The sequence below is a fragment of the Ostrea edulis genome, chromosome 3, assembly GCF_947568905.1.
Source record: "Ostrea edulis chromosome 3, xbOstEdul1.1, whole genome shotgun sequence".
NCBI classification, from domain to species: Eukaryota; Metazoa; Mollusca; class Bivalvia; order Ostreida; family Ostreidae; genus Ostrea; species Ostrea edulis.
This window is the reverse complement of record NC_079166.1, coordinates 63,447,814-63,466,519: the sequence shown is the minus strand read 5'-3', so window position 1 is coordinate 63,466,519 and position 18,706 is coordinate 63,447,814. Positions and strand designations below refer to the sequence as shown.

The 18,706-nt window shown below is 34.6% G+C and overlaps 2 protein-coding genes and 1 long non-coding RNA gene across 5 annotated transcripts; 1 reads left to right on the top strand and 2 right to left on the bottom strand.

The window, feature by feature from the left end:
• Positions 1–1,802: 1,802 nt before the first annotated feature.
• LOC130052715 (dynein light chain Tctex-type 1) lies at positions 1,803–5,226 on the bottom strand. The gene is made up of 5 exons (XM_056158483.1): positions 5,056–5,226; positions 4,887–4,928; positions 4,214–4,337; positions 3,685–3,762; positions 1,803–2,525 (listed from the first exon to the last, which is right to left on the bottom strand). The coding sequence occupies exons 1-5, from the start codon at positions 5,080–5,082 to the stop codon at positions 2,455–2,457; spliced, it is 342 nt and encodes a 113-aa protein (XP_056014458.1). The 5' UTR covers positions 5,083–5,226; the 3' UTR covers positions 1,803–2,454.
• Positions 5,227–6,209: 983 nt separating this feature from the next.
• Positions 6,210–12,043, top strand: LOC130052714 (protein HGH1 homolog). Of its 3 annotated transcripts, none has more exons than XM_056158481.1 (4): positions 6,210–6,256; positions 7,763–8,452; positions 8,944–9,134; positions 10,981–12,043. In XM_056158481.1, exons 2-4 carry the CDS (start codon positions 7,777–7,779, stop codon positions 11,224–11,226), a joined length of 1,113 nt encoding a protein of 370 aa, XP_056014456.1. In that variant the 5' UTR covers positions 6,210–6,256; positions 7,763–7,776; the 3' UTR covers positions 11,227–12,043. The 3 variants fall into 3 exon arrangements, with proteins under 3 accessions (XP_056014456.1, XP_056014455.1, XP_056014457.1); XM_056158480.1 differs by lacking the exon at positions 6,210–6,256 and adding an exon at positions 6,276–6,813; XM_056158482.1 differs by lacking the exon at positions 6,210–6,256 and adding an exon at positions 6,277–6,989.
• A 1,375-nt stretch (positions 12,044–13,418) lies between these two features.
• Positions 13,419–17,272, bottom strand: LOC130052713 (uncharacterized). Its single transcript, XR_008801102.1, has 2 exons — positions 16,907–17,272; positions 13,419–14,066 (listed from the first exon to the last, which is right to left on the bottom strand). It is a non-coding gene; the product is annotated as an uncharacterized LOC130052713 (long non-coding RNA).
• Between the last annotated feature and the right edge of the window lie 1,434 nt (positions 17,273–18,706).

The following is an 18,706-nucleotide window of genomic DNA, read 5'->3' as shown; positions in this document are numbered from 1 at the left end:
CTGGAAAACGAGCCTTTAAAAAACTTTTAGTGTAATGAGCCACTTTAAGGAATGGGCTTAAATTGTGGAAACCATACCTACAAAACTTGGTTATATGAGGAATCGGAGATTAAACCTTAATGTAGAAAATCAAAGGAGTTTTGAGAAGGGCATATCAATAAAGCTATCCTCCAAATATGACAGTTCTTCAATTTGAAAGCTTACTGAGACTTCAGAGACATAATATTGCAATCGACTGACAATAATGTTGTCAGGGGTATCGCAGTATCTCTCTAAACACTGCATGATTCAGGCACCTTAAAACTGATAAAAAACGCAATTCAAACATCTTGACTGTATTATCCTGAAACAAGAATTGGATTTCTATAACCAGGGTTTTATGCAGCATTTAGATGTTGCTACCCATTTTATATTTAAGGGGAATTTTTGAGAATGCAGTCATTAGCTTCCAGGGGATGGGGGACATCCATGGAATATAATATCCACAGATTATAACAGCCATATAAATTGATTGATTACTCATTTCATCTATATTGTAAGAGTCTGACAATTATAGAAAATGACTTAGAATTTATATTAATGATTTTTGTTGAAAATTCTCATACAATTTTGTGAAGTTTCTACAAATGAAGGGGATTTTTTTTGTCTGTTGAGGGGGAAATATCCATTTGTTGCCAATGGGGAAAGGTACCTTTTATCGGTAGTAAAAACAACCTAGATAAATCCCTGATTACAGTTCATATTTTTTGTCCATTGAGATGGAGACATATACCACTTGCATATCTATTTGGAAGGGACACTTCAACTTTATTGTCCAACTTTCCACATCACTCAATATGAAGTTTGTCTTGGTGCCACTACAAACAAAACAATTCAAGTCTGAAGAGCAGAAAATTGATAGAATTGAAACTAATCCCAATTTAATAAGATCTGTGGATTATTCTTTCTCCATCAATCATCAACAGTCCACAGCCTTGCAAACATTTTAGGCATCTGTAGAAAAGTTTCTAATTCTGGCATCATAATATAACTTGATCCCCCCATTCACTGCAGACTGACAAATGATTTTTTAAATGCATGCACAATAATGAAACTGAAGTCAACGCTCTTTCACTATTCATCTTGGTATACAGGATTTTCCATGGCCTAACATGGAAGTAAAAGTCATCAAAAAGCAAATCATGAAATCACTATCATTTATCACAAACTGGGGCACATCTAATGGAGGGCTTGTGTTCTCTTATCAGTCTAAATGGAATTTAAGGAGGTACTCTTCGCAATAATGGCTTTCTTCCCTTTTAAACATGACTGTAAATATAAATTTCAGCAATATTAGTCTATTCCTTACAGATGAAATTGCATAGCTGAGTAGCTCAGTGAGTTAGCATGTCGGCTGCTGAACTGTAGATTGCGGGTTCAAGTCCAGCAGGGGTTTTAATTTTTTTTCAGAAATCTTTCTACTAAAACTGCAATTTTTGACTAAATAGGTAAATTTGAAATTTTTATTTTCAAAATGTTGTACATGTTCGCCACTTTCCATCCATATCAAATTTCACTGGTGTAGCATTCATCCTTAAAAGTGCATGTACTTAGAAATTTGCATCGTCTTAAAAAGGATGTATGTATCCAATAAAACACAAATACATTATAGAAGTACACTGTTGCCAGGCTTAAGAAAGAACAATATCAACAGTCACTCTGTGTTAAACTAAAGGACAAGTTCGATTAAATTGAAGGCCCAGACTTATCTGTGTAAAATTATTCCAACAAGTGACTGTACATGATAACAAAATGACATTAAATTGGTCTGAACACAGTTTTAATATGTTCTATTACAAGCACAATATATTATAGTATGTACAATTGATGGAATAAATATATCAAATATACTTAAAACAAATTAAGACATGTTCCTTTGTTGTCTGACCTACCAAGTTACGAAATCATTTAAACTTTACAATATATATTAGTAACACATATCTTTGAATTTGAATCTTGAGAGAGACTAATAATATAAATTGATAAAGGTATATCACAGAGGCATCTTCCTTGAAGAATAAATGAGGGGAAAAGAACTGCCATACAAATTAATTCACCTAGAATTTTCTGATGTTAGTTACATGATCCCACACTGGGATATGTATTAATTTGCATTAATTTATTGGAAAAGAAAAAAAATCGACAAGAGTGTATTATGACTGCCAAAACAAGAGGAAATAAAACCCTGTAATATTTGATACAGCTGAATTAGAAAACCTATGACCATTCACATGTGTAAATATTATAATAAGGAAAATGAAGTACTTTGCTTTAAAGCAAATGCTGAAGCAGGTCCATGCCTTCAAGACCTAAAGGAATGAAAATGGAAGTCTGTCACATTGGTTTGTTGTTCTATGAACAGTCACAAGTTCTGTGTCACAAAGTTAATTTCCCTTCAATAGTTATTCCCCCTTCTTAGATCGCCAAGCCAAACACACTAACTATACAATACATGGTTTTGTTCTCCCATCTCACTGTGCAACTGCCTGCAAAATCAAAAGTCAAAATACAATCAAACCTAGAACAAATTAATAAATGATAAGCAATTACAGTATAACGTTAACTACGCGTATTTCCTTTATATTACAGTAGATGTAATTCCTCCACATGGTACAAGTGTGGAATTTCATAGGTAATCTGAAGAATTATATTACACAGAACTTGAAACACAAATTCATAGTGTACCTATAATATGAACTGAATAAGGTACATATATGTAATTGAAATTTAATCTCAAAGAAAATGGTACATCTACAGCAAATCTTAAAAGATAATATAAAATGGCAATAACATCATTGATAACCGTTTTCACCAATCTAATTAAAATCAGATCCTAATATACGCTCACAATTGCTACAATAGGATCTGACATAATCCCATAGGGGGTCACGTCCGCATGACCTTTCGCTTAAAATATTCATGAGAACTATCAACCAGTCAGATTGCGCCATACAGACAATAATGGCTATTTAGGCGGTTCCCGGCAATTTGTGAACAAGTTGCAGTAATCTATCTCCCACGAAGTTTATTCCAACTATAAAATAGTATATTATCACATGAGGAATTTTAAACTTTCGTAATAATGCTTAATTCATTCCGTTTATACAATTAAAAAACGTGCGATAGAAAATACATCCAAATTAAATTAATTGTGAATTGCGATTTATGAATGAATAGGGATGGGTATGATTTGAATAGTTTTCAAGATGGTTTACTTAATTAATGCGAGGAATATAATGCCAGTCGACGTAAATGGTGCATTGTGACGTCACATCTAGCTGCGATGTATTTTCTTTCAAACCAAACAATCACAGCCATTTTCCTTGAATTGTGAACACCGGCGATTGCATAGGCGATGCACTGATTGGCTAACATAAAGTTCAAATGAACATGACCCCTAGTCCTGTTATGTCAGATCTTCTTATGCAGAGTATACGGCATGAATCTAAAAAAGTCTGATTTTAATTAGACTGCCATTTTCACCTAGCTGCTACAGTGAAACTACAAATCTTCATAAATTTACAGTTGAAATAATTTGCTACAATTCAGGATAGGAAATTACAGAAATTTTCATGCATTAACTACTGATATTCTTAAATTTATAGTTAATAATGAAAATTAAGTTACAAGATCAAAAGAACCCACCATCAGTGCCATTATCCCAGAAACAGGAGCTGGCCGTGTGCAAACCAGCGCCATTCTTCTGCATGATTACACAGGTAACTGAAAAACAAACACCACTATTACTAACTACTTCAAAAGAATGCGAAAACCTGAGGCAAAAATATTATTAGATATCCCATCTTACCAAAGCCAGTTCTTCGTAACATTGTCAAGGATGTTACCAAAGGTTTGAGAAGAAAATGTCTACAGATCCATTGTGCTAATGGTGAGTTTGATCATTTAAAAAACAACTTTGAACCAAAAACATTTTCTAATTGCTAATTGTCCTTAATGTACTGACCATCAGTGTTACTCTCCCAGAAACAAGAGTGCGAAACGTGTAAACCTGATCCAGTCTTTTTCATCAGGATACTTGTGACTATTTGTTTGTATACATATATAGATAAATCCAGAGCAATAATTTACCATCATAAATTTCATATCCACAATATACAAAATTTACTTTGCTTCAATAATCATCCAAATTTACAGTACCGTGCTGTAACCTTACCTATATATTTGAATGGCTTTCCTAATTTTGTTAGCTGATTTAAACACTGTTCCACTACATTTGATGTCCACTGGTTTACTTTGTTGTGTTGGTAAGCATTTGGACCAATGGTTCCTTCAATAGCCTAAATTCAAGAGGAATTTAAAAGACAAATGTCAAATAAGAACACAATTACATATGTAGTCTTCAACTTCAAGACAAATATGCTAGCCCACAAGAAATTTATCACCAGACTGATTTAACATATAGTACTTTTTACCAGCCTGATAAAAAGAATAGTAGTCTGGGTCATCAGGCTAGTTTTTTGATATGAATACTACATGTAAAACTCTAATACATGTACATAATTATGCTTTGTTGTGTTGTAAAACTCTAATACATGTACATAATTATACTTTGTTGTGTTGGAAACCCTGCTGTCATGTTATATTTTAATCCTTCAATCACAGCTGCATCTGAACTTGTTCAGTCCTCAATAGTCTTTTACTGGATAAAAATCATGTTCTTTTCTATCAATGTTTCATACTTTGGCATATATGTACTTTGACACTGAACAAATTTAGAGCATGGTATACAATTTGATAATGCACCAACATTCTATTGATTTCACCAATCCAAAGAGTGATATTTCAAACACTACATTCAGAATGTATTGGATAAATAAGATTCAAACCTCTTTCACTATGTTCGTAACTTCATCTGTGACAAACGCAGTCTGAAAAGCATGAGAGAGAGAGAAAAATGTAATATCATGGTGAATAAATCAAATGCAGGTTTTGGGACATTTGTTGAGACACTTTTGTGCATTTGTAACATTCAATTTCACATTATAATTGTCTTACCTCTTCTCCAGTTTGAAATTCATCCATGTTTACTGACACAATAACTCTAGAAGCCTCTGTTTTTAAGGCAAGAACTGTCTTGCTGTCCTGTTTCTGTTGACAACAAAATACCACGCAGAATCTCGTACCAAGCGAGAATTCGTCATTCTAAGGGACGTAACTCCAACGGGTATTTTACAGTGTGTCTCAAAATCAGGTCTGCGTAGCTGATTTGTCTAGAAACGGAGCCGTTGTGGAAGCGTGTTGTGGACTTCTGGGGCAGGCGGCCCCTAGACCTCTGGCATATTGGGAGTAACCTTTAATCAGCCTTTTATTCTATTATTTCAAATCAACTGAGTAATAGCGATAACAACATGGGAAACAATAAAATAATAGCCTATATAATTCAATTCAATAATATATATATATATATATATATATATATATATATCAAAAACATTTTCATGTATAAAACTGTCGTCTCAAAATCTCCCTAATGCACACAAACAAAAGGTGTAAATGGGGTGAGGGTGGGGACTGAAAAACAGCTAAACGATCAAGTACAAGTGCCAGACCCCCCCCCCCCCCCCCCTTCACAAATTCCTGTATACGCAGGCCTATGTGTACTAGCTCTATGTCTCCGGGATTAGAGCCCCTGATGTTTACAAGCCCAGGGCCGTAAATTAACCTTCAATTTGGAGGAGGCAGGAAATTAGGCGGGGGTCTGGGGGCCGCCCCCAGACGCCGCGCTGAGCACATTTTGTGCACACTGAATTAGGAAAGTTCTATGTGCTGAACACGTTTCGTGCAAAATCCTTGATTCTAGGGCCTTCTAAGATGTTACTTGACTAACTCATTCTAAAAGAAAGATTTGGAATGCTTTTTAAGGGCGGTATCATGTTCTTAGTTTTTGGAAACAACATAAATTCTAAAGAACTTTAAATTTTAATTTTTTTTGGCTCAAAAGTTGGAGGAGGCAGCTGCCTCCTCCGCCTCCATGTAATTTACGGCCCTGCAAGCTTTGTTGTTTGTTTGTTTGTTTTTTAAACAATCTATGCGATCGACCGAATTCAACTACGAACAATCTGTTGGGTTACTTGTAGTATTAGTCATTGGAGTTCTTTGCAGGAAGGTGAAAAACTGTTCCGTAGAAAATGTATTTTTTAGAAATGATTGCGCACATGTTTGACAGAAAGACTGGAAACTGAGAAAGTAGTAAAAAGTGTGTCTGCTTTTCGTCTACTTGATCTTGATATTTTGATCTGATCTATTTGGCTAATTTTCTCTCATTATGTGTCACCATTAAAGCTTGCTGCGCACGTTTTTACATTTCAGTCTTAAAATTAAATAAGCGCAGATACTATTACTATTGGCTAGATATAGACCTGTCTAATATCAGGCCAGCCTTAGAAAAATTGTTGGTTTGCTGTGTACCTACCCACATTTTTAGAAGTGGGTAGGTAGGTAGGCAATTTTATTTTTCTTTAGTCTGATTGACATGAATTTCACAGATGTGGATGTCAGATTTTTAAATTGACAATAGCAACACGTAAACACACAGAAAGTCTTTGATAACATGTTTGATTATACACTGTCAGACTGAAGGGGTGATCATTTTCTTTTTACAACTAACATCAAAGTACATATAAACTACAGCATTTCTTACAAAAATTGTTTTCTGTTTTCCCCTCTCTTTAATTACAGTAACAGAAAACATGGCTTCCGAAGAAGACGCCATATTTGTATTACCCTGCGACAACAGGGAGCACAATTATGAGGGTAATGATTGATTTTGTTACTGGTGGATTTCCGGAAAAATCAGTAACGAAAAAGAAAAGTCAGTACCCTGGGGAAAAAATCGTGTCGCTGCATTTTTTACAGGTCGGTCGGTAAACAGCAAACCAACATTTTTTTAAGGATGGCCACAGCAAAGTAATACCCCCATAAATAGATAAGTAAGTCTTTTATTTTTGTCAAATTTTAGATAGCTGTGTAGGGCCACAGTAGGTGTCATGAGTTTTCAAACGAAATGGATTAACATTTGTACAAATTGTCAGATTAAATTGCAAGCTCAGGATGGACCACTGTCCACAGTAAAGTAGTATCATTTTAGATAAAAAAAATTATAACAGTAATCTGATGCTGTGGTACCGTCCTTTTCATAAAAGATCTTAATATGATTAATATGAAAATTTCAAAACACTATTGAGTTCAATTATTACCAAATTCATCACTCATGTTTTTCTGAATGATGAAAACTAATATGTCAATTGCATGGTTATAAAAAAACCTTGCATACAAGGACATAGTGCCATTCAGTTGATCATAAAGCAGAGACAAATTTTTAACTTAGTTGGAGGTTATTTTGTGAAAATAGCCACAGATGGCTAAATATTGAGTTTTGAGTGTATTTCATGTCTCTGGAAGTTTTTCAACCTCTTGGTAGTAGCAGAACTACATAATGGTATGGGAGTCCAGGGTTCAAATTTCTCTTTGACTAACTCTTTTCCTTGCTATTCACATGATATTTTAAATGATTGATTTTTCAATCATACGTATATGCATGTTGCAAAATATGTTGAATTTCATTATTTTATTTTCGCATTTATTTCAGCTTATTTTTTAAGTAGATGACCCAATAAGATTAATTTTTCAATCAATGGGTATGTGTGCTGCAAAATATGTAAATATTCTTTTGCATTCTATATATACTTTCTGTTGTTCGTAGGATTATACAGCTTGATGATGAGTTTGAAAGATCTGAACAGAGAACACCTGGAAACTGAGTTTGCTCCCATTCTGACAGTGACAGCTGTTCCACAAGTCAAAAGACCAGCTGTGGAATATTTTCTAGGACTAACAGGCTCCGACGATGGAAAATTATTTATTGGAGGCAGTGACAAATTCATTAAAGGCATTCTAGAGCTGACAGATGATTCGGACGATGTAATTGTTGAAGCATCTTACAAAACACTTGTTAATCTTGCAACACAAGATTCCACGTGTTCGAGAATTTTGAACTCTGAAAACTGTTCAGAGATAGTTGTTAAAAATTTTGAAAAAATCTTGGATCCAAAATACAGACATGCTGATCTAGTATGCAAGTTTTTATCAAACTTGACCAGACCAGAAGAATGCGCCAGGAGTGTGGCCGATATCGTAAAGGAGAACAGGGACAAACTGAAAATCATCAAATTTGTGACTGTGTTATGTACGAAAGACTACAATGCTAAGGCAGACCTTCATTATCTGGCGCCCGTCTTGGCCAATTTGTCTCAGATTCGTCACATACGAGATGAAATTCTCACCCGAGACCAGTGGGTGATTCAGAGGTTACTACCGTTTGTTAATTACATGCAGTCCGACATTAGAAGGTTGGGGGTTGTCAGCTGTATTAAAAACTGCTGCTTTGATGATGGTAAATATATATATGATAGACCTCAATGCACCTTGACTTATAAATACAGTTATATATTAAAGGAATATACCATGATTGTTTATCATCTGTTGAAGTGACATGTAGAACTTTACTATCAAAAGTGTATATTGCTCATGTTAAATCATTTCGACAATGCAATGAAAGGTAAATTTGAAAGCTTTCATTTTCCTCATGTCCACTTTCCAACCATATCAGATTTCTCGGATGTGTTTTAACTTATTCATTCTTAAAGCACACATTATGTACAGGATAGAATATATATCTCTTGAGGAGAAACTGTCTTCTTGATTTGGGGTTAGATGGAGTTGTGTTATTTGCATGCAAATCACTCCAAAATGAAGACGGATATTACTTATATTTATATTTTGAACTGTTTCTATGCATAAAGCTGACACCAACACAACAAAATTCACCCACTTCAATTTCATAAGAACAGGGAGTTATTGTAAATGTATATTTCGTCTTCACAGCATGCCACGAGTGGTTGCTTAGTGACAAGGTAAACATCCTGTCTTTCCTTCTGCTTCCCCTGGCCGGCCCAGAGGAATTTGATGATGATGACATGGAGAAACTTCCAGATGAGATCCAATACCTGCCCGCTGATAAAACTAGGGAACCGAATCCAGAGATAAGGCGCATCTTATTACAGGCAGTGTTAAAGGTACAGTTATTACAGGCAGTGTTAAAGGTACAGTTATTACAGGCAATGTTAAAGGTACAGTTATTACAGGCAGTGTTAAAGATACAGTTATTACAGGCAGTGTTAAAGGTACAGTTATTACAGGCAGTGTTAAAGGTACAGTTATTACAGGCAGTGTTAAAGGTACAGTTATTACAGGCAGTGTTAAAGGTACAGTTATTACAGGCAGTGTTAAAGGTACAGTTATTACAGGCAGTGTTAAAGGTACAGTTATTACAGGCAGTGTTAAAAGTACAGTTATTACAGGCAGTGTTAAAGATACAGTTATTACAGGCAGTGTTAAAAGTACAGTTATTACAGGCAGTGTTAAAGATACAGTTATTACAGGCAGTGTTAAAGGTACAGTTATTACAGGCAGTGTTAAAGGTACAGTTATTACAGGCAGTGTTAAAGGTACAGTTATTACAGGCAGTATTAAAGGTACAGTTATTACAGGCAGTGTTAAAAGTACAGTTATTACAGGAGTGTTAAAGATACAGTTATTGCAGGCAGTGTTAAAGGTACAGTTATTACAGGCAGTGTTAAAGGTACAGTCTGATAATGAGTAAGCAGACCAAACAGTGTAAAACAAAAAATTAATTACCAAAATGTGAAAGTGTTTAGTTTCTGGCAAGTTTACTCTATACGTGTATTATTGTAACAATTCAAAACTTGAAGTTCGTTCTTCTTTCTCAGCCTATTACATAGTATCATACTATTAAAATTAGAAGTTTTCCTGTTAAAGACTGAGTGTAATGACAGCTATTTCAGGCTCTGTATTTTAATTCTTCAATTTCTCTGAAAATCAGTAATATCCAAGTTAAAATGAAAATTTATCATCCACCCAAATAGATTCCTATTCTTATGACGTATTTTAGTATGGCTATGTCCGTCCGTTCGTCTGTCTGTCCGGACCTTGTGGGCAGGATACAGACCGAACTGTAAGCTCTAGGATTTTACAACTTGGCACATTTGAGCACCATGATGAGAGGAAGGTGCCTATTATTTTTCAAGGTCAAGGTCACAGTATCACTTGGAAAACTTTGTAGGCAGTATACAAACCGAACTGTTGGGGACTAGGACCCCACTTTATGGCAAGTGGAGGATGACTATTGTTTTTTAAGGTCAAGGTTGTAGTAGCAGGATACAGACCGATTCGTTTGGGCAAGGACCATTAAACTTTGTACACATACATTTTATGCCAAGGGAAAATATTACATAGAGATTACATAGAGAGTACATGATTTGCCTTGTTTTTTCGATGCAAAGAAAGTATGTCACACCCTGATGATTGCCGATACTACTTGAAGACAAGTTCTACAAATCATGATGTAAGAAAACACCCTATATTAGCTTTTCACGGGCATATTATGTACTGTTGTTGAATAGGGTATCATAGAGTTTGCGATTTTAGTTTTTTTATTTAATATTTACTGAAATATTGCCAAAAACTAAAGCAAAATTAGCAATTTTTGAATTGAAATCATGGGCTGCATGTGTCAACGAAAACTATATTCATATGATTTGTAGCTATGGAAATTGAAATAGGGATAGTTCAGATGAAATGTGTCTTAATTGTGTTCAACACATGTAGCCGTACTTTCAGTGAATTTTGACCGTTGAAAGAAAATAGTGAGATATGCGTATTTGTGAATGTGATGTATGTACCAGCTACTTGATCTCATATACATGTATTTTTTATCAACCCTTCAGTAACGTGTGTAGTTTGAAATGACAGTCATAATTTTAGGGCTAAATTAGATTGTGGATGAAACTGGGTCTTTGAGAAAATTAATTTACATATGTAGATATATTCTTTGTTACATAGCTATGTGCAACAAAAGAGGGAAGATTATTCATAAAAGAAAAGAACACGTATATCATTATCCGAGAACTGCACAAGTGGGAATCGCAGAGGAGCAATATACCAACCATCATGAACCTCATCGACATCTTGATTGGCGATGAACCGGAACAGGGCATGGAGAACTTACATCAGGTGGAAATACCAGAACACCTGGAGGAGAAGTTCAGGAAGGAAGACCAAGAGGATGAGAAGGAGTACTTATCATAGAACTGGGATTACATGTACATCTTCTTTATTTAAGAACATTGTGCAATAATTACAAATATATGATGGATGTGGGCATTGTTTAATGTACCTTATTCTGTGTGGATACCTACAGTGTTCTTGCTGATCTGTAGATTGAAGATTAAGTCAAGTTCACCATGTTAAAAGATAGTTTCTTTCTCTTTAATTTCTTTTTTAAAAATCCACTTCAAAGATTAATTGTGTTTGAAATAACGGTGTGCCCGAGAGATGCTTAAATTTTGCTGCAGGCGAACAAATTTCTTTGTATACACACATGATCAGACAATTTAAAATTTCTGTGAAATAAAATTTAGAGGTATCATATCTTCATATCAGTTATCATATGGGTAACAAAGTTGTAACAAGCCAAGGAGCTTTATGAAATAATGTGTGATCGGGATGGAAGTTAAGGGAACTGAATCTTAGTCTTATCATTGCTTTTATTGGAAAATGGATAGTAATGAAAGTTATTTCAAAATTGGCGGTTATTTTGTCAGGGCTTGTAGGTCTTTGGTGGTGCTTACAATTGTACAAGCAGTCAGCCCTGCATGTCTAGCTAATTTTACAGTGAGTTTCCAACACTGAGATGAAGAATACTATGTATTATATCATATGGCACAGTGAACAGATACCATGATGTATGCATTCCATTTCTTGAATAGTGACCAACTACTGCAAGTGTGGAAAATATGTCCTTGTAAACATCCTATGATAACTAAGGGTCATAACTTTATCACTATCATTCAGTTATTGTTTGCAGTAGTTCAATATCTGTAAATTAAAAATATCTTCAAAGGAATTATTTGTTTCGGCTAATACATTTGCAATAATTTAATTGTAATTGCAAAAACAATGATTAGTTGATAGAGCTAGTGCAGATTGAGCGCAGCTTACTGAATCAGAAACAATGATTAGTTGATAGAGCTAGTGCAGATTGAGCGCAGCTTACTGAATCAGAAGTTTTTCCCAAGGAATTGGGTTTCACCTCATGCACATTATTTCTGTGATGGAAAGGGTGAAGATAACAAATGGTGATGAATGTCATAGTAAATCCTATAAGGAGTAGAATTCGAGATATGCATGAAAAATGGAGAGTGATTTGATATGAAAATGAAATACTGTATGATTATTTGAAAAAAATTTAAGATATTTTCACGTATACAGCTTATCACTTAATAGCACAACAAAAAGTAATACATTCGTATCGATTATTCCACGGAAGTGCAGAGACCAGCAGTCATGGAATGGCATTTTCGGTGTAATTTGAAATCACATAGCTTGTGATAATTCTTGGGATAAAGATGTCATAACTTTATTTACAGAGAGTCGGGTCTGTGGTTTGATACAATGTTGCCGCATACTTGAGTCTTTACTACAGGTAGCGACCGACCCTGCAACAATTTTCGGCATTAAAATTCGCGGATCTTTCGAAAGAGACATAAAAACCTAAACTGTGCCAGCATGATACTTAATCCTTAATGTTGAAACGCAAGAGCTTGTTCTGCGTATGGTCAGTTTTTGAATAGAGGCAGGCTACTATCAAACAAGTTGATGGTGCAGGGGTTTTAACAGTCTTGTTTAAGGAGGTACGCTACACCAGAGAAATTTTATGTAGATGAAAAGTGGAGAATATGTACAACAATATTTTGAAGTTGAAAATTTTCAAATTTACTTTATTTTGTCAAAAAATACAGTTTTAGTACAAGGTAATCTGAATTTTTTTTTAAAACCCCTGCTGGACTCGAACCTGCGACCTACAGTTCAGCAGTCGGTATTTTAACCTACTGAGCTACTCGGCTAGATATTTAAATGGAAAAGGAAAAGTCCAATACTGCTGATATCGATTTGTTCATCCATGTTTTTAAAGGAAGTCAGCCATTATGACGATGTAGAGTACTACCTTAAAGTAAGCATTTCGCAAATTCTATGGTTATAATGATCTAGTTTGCCAATACAATCTATGATTGGGTACACGAATTGCTAGAGTTGTAAATAAAACGCGTATTTCATAACACTAGTGTTGAACACGGGTTGGGGAAATTTACTATTGACTTTAGCGGGATGATCAAATTTACAATATGGCGGAGAATGAAGAGAAATACTGCGAGTAATATGAGAAATTATAACTTTTTGGGAATATAAAGGGAAACTACCATTAATAAAAATACATAGAACTACCGGTAGAGTTTAATTAACTGATGTTTTGTTTGTAAGCATTGCTAAATGTATGTTTTGATTTCAATATATTGTAGATAAAATAAATTTTTGGAACAATCTTTTTCACTTAAGGTCCATACTTCTCATAGAAAATATGGATTCCTTCATGTATGATTGATCTCTGGTCTCCACCATGACGTGTTGTAAAGCATCTATCCCCAATTTTTCTATGAAATCGTCCTCCAACGTCCCTGTTAAATATAAGCACCGTTCTTTTCCTACCCTATCGGGCCACCGTGTACGTACATACTCCAACAAAAGAATCCACTGAAGACAGCCTGATATAGTTCTTGTAGTCCTCATCTGTTTTTAAAAGACAATTCAGGACAAAGTAGCTCATCACTTGATGACGGATTTCGTTTAATGCAAACCTGATAATTCTTTTGTCTTTTTCTATCGTCAGAACGTTGTCATATTTCCTTAATTGTGCCATGCATTCTATGTCAGACAGAAGTGTAACATCTTGCAGCAGTGAAAACGCTCGTTGCATACTTCTTTGTTTTGTTTCTGATAACCTGTCTATGGTTATAAGGTAGTCATCTGCCAGCAATATGAATATTAGTATATAGTCCATTCATTGGGAGATAAGGTAAGTTTCTGAATGCCTGAAAATGCGAAGATATAATATTGTCACATTAAAATAAGTTAATTTGAGCTTGTTTTATACCTGGGGTTCTATCGTTGCATTAAGGTCGATCGATCCTCATGTGACGTCATAGGTTTATGCAAAAATCTTAATGAATTAAACTTTGCGAATGATAGAAATATATCTTTCTGAGTAATATTATTCACTGGATATAATAAAAAATCTGGTAAACTATTAATACTGAAAAAGTTTATATTTTCCATAGATGATCAATTATTTATGATTTTAAAAATGTTGTCAAGGGCAATTACTCCTGTGCTGGAATTTCCTCAACTGGATGTCTATTATACATTGGTTTCCTTAATATACATGATTAATCTATACATATTTATGAATTAGCAGTTGTTGTTTTTTTAAAAATCATTTTAACGCATTTCAAAGCTCCGGGAAGCCTTAACATAGCTGCGGAGGAGTAAGCATCCCCTGTCGACCGGTCACACTCGCCGTGAGCACCATATCTTGATATATACGATTTAAATGCCCAGTAAATACCTCAATTAGCCAGTCCGTGTTCTTACTTGTATACTTGTATAAATATGAATATAAAATTAGATGCAGATACAGATAGTTTATTGCCAAATAATGGACCCCTAGGGACATAGACATTATATTTGTAAACATTGTAATTGAGTACAATATGTTTGAACAACAACTAAAGGTACTAAGGGACGATGCATAGGGAACATACTGTTTTATAAATAGAAATACTGCTATTGTATCTATATTCGTTTGCACACACCTTTCAATCATAAAAATGTAAATCATAACTAAGGTACACAGATTTGTTCCACCTCGTACCAAAATTTGGTGCATGATATGTAGACTCTCATACATGAAATAGTGAATATGGAATTAAAATAAGATACTTCGATTGAACTAATGCGGTTATAACATCCACCACCTTTGTCTTGCATGAATATCAATACGTTTGCAAAATTGCGAACAGCAATTATGTTCAATACATGCCAAATGGTGGTGGTTATCGACCTAAACTTTTCACTGCTGCAACTCGAAACAAAGACTGACCTTTTCGACAGCTGGACATATTCATTTTACCCTAACCTAAAGTTAGACTTAAAAACGGACTATACGCAGAACAAGCTCTTGCATATCGAATCAGTTGAGATATATAAACACCATATGCAGGTGATAATGGAACATTGCTACATAAATATGGGAAGTTGACGATAGGGAAGCTGAAATCATCCCGTTTGTCATACAGTTGAGTTGTCAGTTTGCCGTTAATGTCTACTTTCAATGATATACGATTTCGACACAGATGCGAAATTAGCATGTGTACATTGTATCATGACGAGGCATATTGCATCTCAATATGTAATTGTATTTCTTTTTCAACCTCTGAATTTATTTCGTCCTCTTTACGAGACAATGTTTACTTGGGCTGTCTTAACGCGATCATATTCTTTTGGGCTCTCGAAACGAGGCCGTTTTTATTTTGGTTTCACTTGACAAGGCCATGTTTATTTTTGGCTCTCTTAACGAGGCCTTTTTGGAACTCTCTACATGATGCCTATATTAATTGGTGAGATCAGGTAACCAGGAGGAGAAAGCATCCCCCGCCGAATGATCGGTTGCATTGACGAACTAGACCGCTACAACTACCACAGAACTTGCGAAATGCATCTTATATTAGAAAAAGTGAATTATTGAAGAATATTAATATTGAATTGTTGATATTTGATTTTTGATTGAAGAATAACAAAAAGATTTGGATTTTTTGTTATAAGTATTTTTTGTTATTCCACTTTAATGATATTCTGTCAATATCTGAGTCAACTGCTCCCAGACAGATGTTAAATGTTTCGTTTCCAAGGAAAACACGGATAAGGAAATTTTTTTCTCAGTCAAGTCCCTACTTGTGAAAATCTAATGCAGATAAACAAAAAGTATAATGCGAGTCATTACACAAACGGGTAAAATATATTTTTACACGACTTCGGATTTAGAAAAGAAAGAGGTTGTAATTTCAGTAAAAATAAAAAGTGAAAAGTACATGAAACGTCCATTGACAAGACATTGTCGTGATTTAGACATGTGCATGTCTTAAACGTGTTCCACCCCAGCTGAAATACGAAAGGATAATAGAATAAAACTTATGTTAGAAAGTGCTTGTGGAATAATATTCACCCAACCTTGATTACATTCAAATGTGACTAATTTGACGTTGACAAACATGTATTACTTCAAATTTACCAATGAAATGACAGTGTCCTTTAACTCCCATTTTATAATAATTGAGATATATATCAAATGTTGCGAACACGGCTGTAGGCAAATTAACGAACGAAAGAGGAAACAGCCAAACAAACGAAAAAAAGAAAAGACAAAAAAATTTAGGCACACATAAAAAGATGTATTTATCCAACAAAGAATGTTCCCTATATTTCGAAAATCCGAACAACAGCCACCAAATACATTTGTTCCGGGAAACATGTATCATATATTGATTTTCTTTGTTGTCGATAAAATTCATATTGGAAAAGATAAAGACGGCTCAAGAGGTAAACATTGAGATATGCGCTCCATGTAATCTTTATCAGGAAGTAATATGAAAAAGACGTTGTCGATCAATTGTGTATCTTTTTGTTTTTTGTTTGTTATTTTGTAGAGGATTAATAAATATTTTTATGAAACACGAATTAATATCAAATTTAGTATATCGTAACTTATGTTCATTGAAATCATACAATGTAGTGTTAAAAACATATTTGCCTTCAAGAATATGAGGTAATTAAGCAATTAAGAGAAATGATTACTAAAATAGCTTCTAATGCTTACCTCATTTTGAGAAATTATTGATCATTTATAAGAGTGTTAGAACACCAATGATACAATCGTTGAAGTTACATATCACATTCAATAAGGAACGGAACCAACCAACTGTTTGTCCGAGAGAAGGAAAAAAAACCATTCGTCGACGGTCTTTAGAGAACCATGTTAAGTATTTCACCATTTGATATACAAAAAAAAACAACAACCAACTCTTGATAAAGGTATCAAAGAATCAATAGATCACAGTTACCCACACACTCAGCTGTAAAGAAGACCTACACAGATATATTTAGTCTTATCAGTTGCCATTTCAATGCATACACAAGGCGAGGCTTGGACGGGTGAATACACCCCAATGTTCCGGATAAGGGCACATCGGTATCTAATTGTGTTAGGTAACAGCACACACATACTTCATGTACTATGTGATTAATTATTATTAGTATTGACAAGAGGAATGATGGGATTGAATTTGATATTTAGTATTGTCCTCGCGTAGGATTTCATTTGTATAGACAAAATGTGCTCCTCCCTCTTGTACTGTCCTTATATAGCATTCCATTTGTGTAGGCAATATGCAAGGTGAAGATAACGAACAGTGATCAATCTCATAACTCCTATAAGCAATACAAAATAGATAGTTGGGCAAACACGGACCCCTGGACACACCAGAGGTGGGATCAGGTGCCTAGGAGGAGTAAGCATCCCCTGTTGACCGGTCACACCCGCCATGAGCCCTATATCCTGATCAGGTAAACGGAGTTATCCGCAGTCAAAATCAGTGTGATGTGCGACGGTGCTCGATTTTCCCTCTGGCATTTGATAAATTGAAAATATTGATCGCAGTTGAGATATTATGAAAATAAGTGGTACTTGATGTATCTCATTCATACAGTTGTGTGTGACGATGACGGAATATTAAATAAAAACAAGAACAGCAAAACAAACAAACAAGACAAAACAAACAACTTTGTGATTAATTTCTTTCTGCAACATTTGATGATCTAGACGTAAAACCAGTAAATAACCATTCTGTAATGAGCCATTTTGTAATAAAAGCTGTAATGCCGCCAGCCAGAAATTTGATTTCGTTAAATTCCTTCACACCATAGTTAAAAAACCCTCAGGATAATTTTAAAAGTCCAAAGTATTTCATATAAAAAAGCAATGGACAAAACAAGGATTAACTCATTTATGTATATATTGTATGCATGTTCCATGTACTCTGTAACTTATAATTGTACTTTCACTACATGTATTTTTCCAGTCAGTCTCAAAGGGGGTCACACTTTACCCGACAGCTATGTACATGTTTCAAAAGGTATTGTTTATTCAGGTGATCCCCTTTAATGGTTTGTTTAACATTTTACTTAATAATTTACCTTATGTCATTCAATAAATGACATATTCGACAAAACTGCATTACAGTGTTTGGTTATTTGTCACTGTTTGGACGGTTTCTTCTCATAGGAGGCATGCATGTCTTGAAGAACATATGTTCATTTTCATGGCCAAAAAGTTGAAAACCAAAGACTTACTGGAAGATAACGATAGAATTCTAATGATAAAAGTAAAGCGAATGGGCACATACTTGCAAAAGTATCTTAAAATGGCGAGATAGATAGAAACGAGATTCTTCAGTTTATACCGAAGACTATTCTAGTCGAATTAATCAATCTGAAATGTTGAAATCTTAGCAGCTATTGCAAAGTTGAAAAATAACAAATCTCCAGGGCCCAATCTTATATAAAGGAATTGTTTAGGAAGTTGTTAATGAGTATTTTAAGTGAGAGATTGAATATTTTT